At 62.9% G+C, this 4909-nt stretch overlaps 1 protein-coding gene across 1 annotated transcript in view; it reads right to left on the bottom strand.

The window, feature by feature from the left end:
* Positions 1 to 226: 226 nt before the first annotated feature.
* MDFI (MyoD family inhibitor) overlaps positions 227 to 4909 on the bottom strand; it is a 5791-nt gene continuing 1108 nt past the window's right edge. Inside the window, exons 3-4 of the mRNA XM_033519845.1 lie at positions 1852 to 2106; positions 227 to 1434 (exon numbers count right to left, since the gene is read on the bottom strand). Of these exons, the coding sequence (XP_033375736.1) occupies positions 1178 to 1434; positions 1852 to 2106 (512 nt within the window). The 3' untranslated portion in view covers positions 227 to 1177. The remainder of the gene's footprint in view (positions 1435 to 1851; positions 2107 to 4909) is intronic.

The raw sequence follows: 4909 nt of genomic DNA, 5'->3' as shown, positions 1-4909 counted from the left end.
TGTCCCAGGGGAGCCGGGGCACTTCAGGACCTCACCTGTTCCCCGGAGCCAAGGACAGAGAGAACTCTTGCATTTTCCTTCCCAGCACAAGGAGCAAACAGGAGCACCCTGGGGCTTTCACTGACCTGTCCCATGTCCCCAAAGCCAGCTGGGAGCAGGGACAGGGGACATGGAGCCTCAGTCTCCAGGGAGTGCCCCGCACAGCGCGTCCCGGGCCAGCCACCAGTCAGAAATGAAGAAAGACCTTTATTTACAGTAAAAAGGAACAAAAATAATATAAAATACCGGGACACTTCCCGTCTCCCCAGCCCATCAGCGGCGTGTCTGCCACCCCCAACCCAGCCACCACCTCTGTCCTCGGGATGGTGGCACGGGGCCAGCAACTGCTGGGGGTCATTTGGCACCAACCGAGCCTGGGACACATGGAGCTGGGTGACAGCTCGGTGACAGCTTGGTGACAGCTCGGTGACGGCTCGGGCTGCAGGTAAAGCTTCCTCCCGGGAGGGGGACAGGCTGCAGGTATTGCACTTGGCTACCGAGGGCAGGGGGGCCCTGGCAGGATGTGTCCCCCAGCCGGGCTGGAGGCTTCAGCATCTCCCGGTGCCCGGGGTCACCCAGCCTTGGAGGTGTCATCGGTGATGTCTCTGGAGGGGGGGATGCTCTGTGCCACCCCCTGCAAGGCTGCCCACAGTGCAGTCCTGGGGCGGTGGCAGCGGGACGGGGCTGTCCCCAAAACCCCAGTGTGGCTCTGCAGGACAGGGCTGTCCCCAAGGCTGGGATTCAGGGTGGCTCTGCAGGACAGGGCTGTCCCCAAAGCCCCAGGGTGGCTCTGTAGGACAGGGCTGTCCCCAAAACCCCAGGGTGGCTCTGCAGGACAGGGCTGTCCCCAAAACCCCAGGGTGGCTCTGCAGGACGGGTGCTCCTGCTCTCGGCTCAGGTGGCAGGAGGCTCCCGCGGTGCCCCGGTGCAGGCAGAGGTAGAGCAGGACAGGACACTGCCAGAGCCCCCTCCGTGCCTGGGTTCACCCTTCCCGAGGATCCGGCTCCAAGGACGAGGATTCCAACCGGGGATTCGCTCTCCTCCTCCGCGAGCTTTCCCGAGGGACTGGCCGGAGCCTCGCCCGCTGGGGGGGAGCCTGGGGGGTCCCAGCGCGGGTCCCCCGGCCCAGGGGAGCCCCTCAGGAGGAGAAGCAGAGCCCGCAGCACTCCATGCAGATCTCCAGGCAGTCGGCGGACTCGCAGCACGCGTCGATGATGCCGCAGTCCATGTCGCAGGGCAGGTCGCAGTCCGCGCACTCGCCCGAGTTGCAGCAGCAGCAGCAGATGCAGGAGTCCTCGGAGGTGCAGGAGCCGCAGGTGGCACAGTCCAGCACGATGTTGCAGAGGGTCAGGAACTCGCAGAAGAGGCAGGAGAGGATGCAGTGGACGCAGCAGTCTGGGGAGGAACGCGGGGTGAGACAGCGCCCGGCACGGGGGATGCTGGGGGAGCAGCACAAGGTGGAAATCCTCCCCCGGGAATCCACAGAGGGGAGGGGAAAAGGGATCAGGAGGCAGCCACTGCCCCGGAGATCTCCCTTAACACTCAGCCCTCAAGAGAGACCAATTTTGGAGGACGGGAGATGGTCCCGCTCAGCCAGAGGATGCCAGGAGGGTCCGGGGGTCCCACTGGGCTCGGGGGATGTCACCCAAGGGATCCCAAGGGATGAAGGACCTGAGAACTTGGTGGATGCCACCCAAGGGATCCCAAGGGATGAGGGGCCCGAGGACCCAGGGAATGCCACCCAAGGGATCCCAAGGGATGAGGGGCCCGAGGAGAACAGCTGGAAAGAGACCCCCAGGGGACAGGCAGTACCTTCCTGCGCCTCAATGGGGATGTGGGAAGAGGGTGACTTGGAGCTGCCCTTGCTCTTCTTGCTGCTCTGGCTGTTGATGGAGTGGTGTGACTGCAGCTTTCGGTGAGGTTTCTGTGCACTGGGCACGGCCCGGCAGGTCCCGTTCCCCGTCTCCCCGTTGGCACTGGCCGGGTCCGGCCCCCGCCCGGCACCGTTGGGCAGCAGGAGGGTGCAGGGCCCGGGGGGCTGCGGGGGTGGCCGCACCTGGGGCTGGCCTGGAGGAGAGAGCAGCGTGTTACCTCCCCTTGCCCTCTCCACCGGGAGAAAGGCGTGCCCAGACCCTGGAGAAAAATGGGAATTCGGTCCCCAGCTGGACACGGGGTGGCCAGGAGGTGATGCTGATGGATCGAGGGGATGGAGATGGAACAGGAGATGTGGAAAAGATGGCTGGAGGGAAGGAGGCAAAGGCTCCAGAGAGAGGAAGGCATGAAATGAAGATTTGTTATGAAGGATGTGCTGAAACTCATCAGAGGACCTGAAGGAAGAGGCAGGAGGGATGAAGCCACCAAGACTGCCGGACAGAGCTCCTGGATGTCCCCACTGCCCTCTGTAAAGCCAGAGCTGAGGCACCACTGCAGAGCCAGCCTGCTCCTCTCCCCAGCCCTGCAGGAACCGGCCACTTCCTTGAGGTCTCCCCAACCTCTGGCTGAACTTCTCTGCAGGAGGAGGAAAATAACTCAGTGCTGTGTCTGTCCCTCCAGCCTCTCCCACTGCAGCCCCATGTCCTGCCAGGACACTGCCAGAGCCAGAGGGGTGGCTCAGCCCCTTGCCCAGTGTCCGTGGTGCTCTGGGAGAGGACTGGGAACCAGCACAAGGAACGGGGCTCCAGCACCCATCATCCTCCTCAGGAATGCCACAAATAAAATCAAATCTTCAGCCAAACTTTGCTTTTCCTCTCCCATGGCAGTAAACAAGGGATGATTCAGGAGAGAGGCTCGAGGGCAAAGGCACCTCTTGGCACCAGGGAACAGGAGCTGCTTTCTGTGCAGGGCATGGGGGGACTCAGGGGTGGAGCGGGCACAGGCGGTCCCTGTCCTGCATCCACGAAAATAAAACAGATGGAAGGTGAAAATAAAATAGGTGGAAGACACGAGTGGATGGTCCCAGTGCTTGGTTTTACCAGGCTGAGCTGGGCTCGGGCTGCTCAGGGAGGTTAAACTGGGAGCTTGGTCCTTGAAACCGCTGGGAAGGGAACTTAAAATAACCAGAGCTGAGCGGGAAGAGTGGGCTGGATGATGGGAGACTGGGGAGACAGAAAACAGGTCTTGGATAAAACAGGAATTGTCTCCTCTCCCTAAAAACCGCATGGAGTGTTCAATTCCTGTGTTCCCTTGTGCAGTGCCCTCTCCTGCCTCGTGTGTGCACAGAGATGGCTCCGAGGATGACCACGGTGCCCAGGGCTGTGATGGGAAGGGGCTGAGCCCGCAGGGAGCCGGGCAGGGGCTGAGTTCAGCAGCAGCTCAGCAACCTCAGACGGCAGCTGGATTCTCTGGGATTGCAGCAGGATGCACTTGGCGCTCCCCATTTCGCTGCATTCCTCAGATTAAACTGTTTGTAAATCAAAATCACGCTTTGGCTCCGGCGAGGGGGAGACAAAGGCAGCCAGGAATCCCCCCCCCTCAAAGTTAGGGAAAATAGATTCCATTTTTTTAGGACTGCCTTTAAAACATGGGGCCAAAGCTCTTCTCAAAGAGGCACCTCCAGCTCCCCAGTAATGTGGGAGTCTGGGCAGGAGTGGGGAGACCAGCCCTGGAACACCAGGATTTTGGGGAAAACTGCCTGTCTCCAGCTCTTCAATACCCCAAAACCTCCTGGATGTTCACTTTGGGTTTGGATCCCCCCAGCCTGTCCCAGGGCAGCATCACCGGGGTCCCCCTGCTGGGACCCTCCCTGAGCCACTGCCAGGGCTTGGAATATTGTGGCCACCCGGGTCTGCTGCTCCTGCCTGAAACTCAACACACAGACTCCCAAACCCACAATCCCAGTGTTCCAAAATGCTGGAAAACTGGATTCGAGCAGCAGTGCTGAGTGGAGAGGGCCAGTCCTGGCATTTGGTGGGCAAGGACGTGACCCTGCACCCCACAGCCCCTTCTGCCCGGTCCCTCCCGAGCCAGACTGGCACGGCAATGCCACCATCCCATGGGAGAGCCTAAATGTGGTCCCCAGGTCCTTCCAAAAGGGGAATAACCCGAGAAAACCAATGGTGAACCCCCCAAGAGCAGTGCAGTGAGGAGCGGGGGACACCAGAGGTGACACTGCTCATTTCCCGGTGAGGAGAGGGGAAGGTCCCTTCACCCAGCAGCAAGAGGAGAGTGCCCAAATCCCTGCCAGCCCCGGGGCCCGTGGGGGGCGGCGGGGGGCTGGGCTGGGGAGGGTCCGTGCAGCGGCTGCGGTGTGACTCAGGCGTGCAGAATGTCTGTGGGCAGCCGGCCCAGCTCCCAGATGCTGTGCGAGGGCTCCGCCGCAGGAAACGTGCGCTCTCCCCGCCGCAGCGCCCGCATTTCGCCGCTGTCTCCCCTCCCCTGCCCGCTCTCCGCAGGGGCAGCCCCGTTCCCAGCCGCCCTCATCCCGCTGGGAAGCTTCCATCCGCTTTACGCCCCTCGGAAGGGGAAGCTGCGGGTCCGCATCCAGCAGAAAGGGAATGGCAGCCCGGGAGCGAAACCCTGGGATCCGGGCTGGCGGCCAGGCAGGGATGGACGGCTCCAGGAGAGCCTCCCACATCTGCCGGCTCCGCTCTCCCAGCCCTGCACCGGGGGACGGAGCGAGGGCACCCCGGCCGCAGCCTGCCCGCCCCAGCCCGGCCTTCTCACGGCGGGGACACCGGCAGCCGGGCCCCGCCACCGCCTGCAGCAGAAACAGCTCAGAGGGGACAGCCCGGCTCGGCCTCAGCCCTGGCCTGCACTCGGCAAGGGGAGAACTGTCCCAGCTCCAGCGAGCGGCTGCTGCGGCCCTGTCCCGCGGCTGTGACACCGGGACATCCCGGGGCTGTGACACCGGGACATCCCGGGGCTGTGACAC

Source organism: Parus major, chromosome 26, assembly GCF_001522545.3.
Source record: "Parus major isolate Abel chromosome 26, Parus_major1.1, whole genome shotgun sequence".
In the NCBI taxonomy this organism is placed as follows: domain Eukaryota; kingdom Metazoa; phylum Chordata; class Aves; order Passeriformes; family Paridae; genus Parus; species Parus major.
This window is presented reverse-complemented; position numbering and strand designations above follow the sequence as displayed.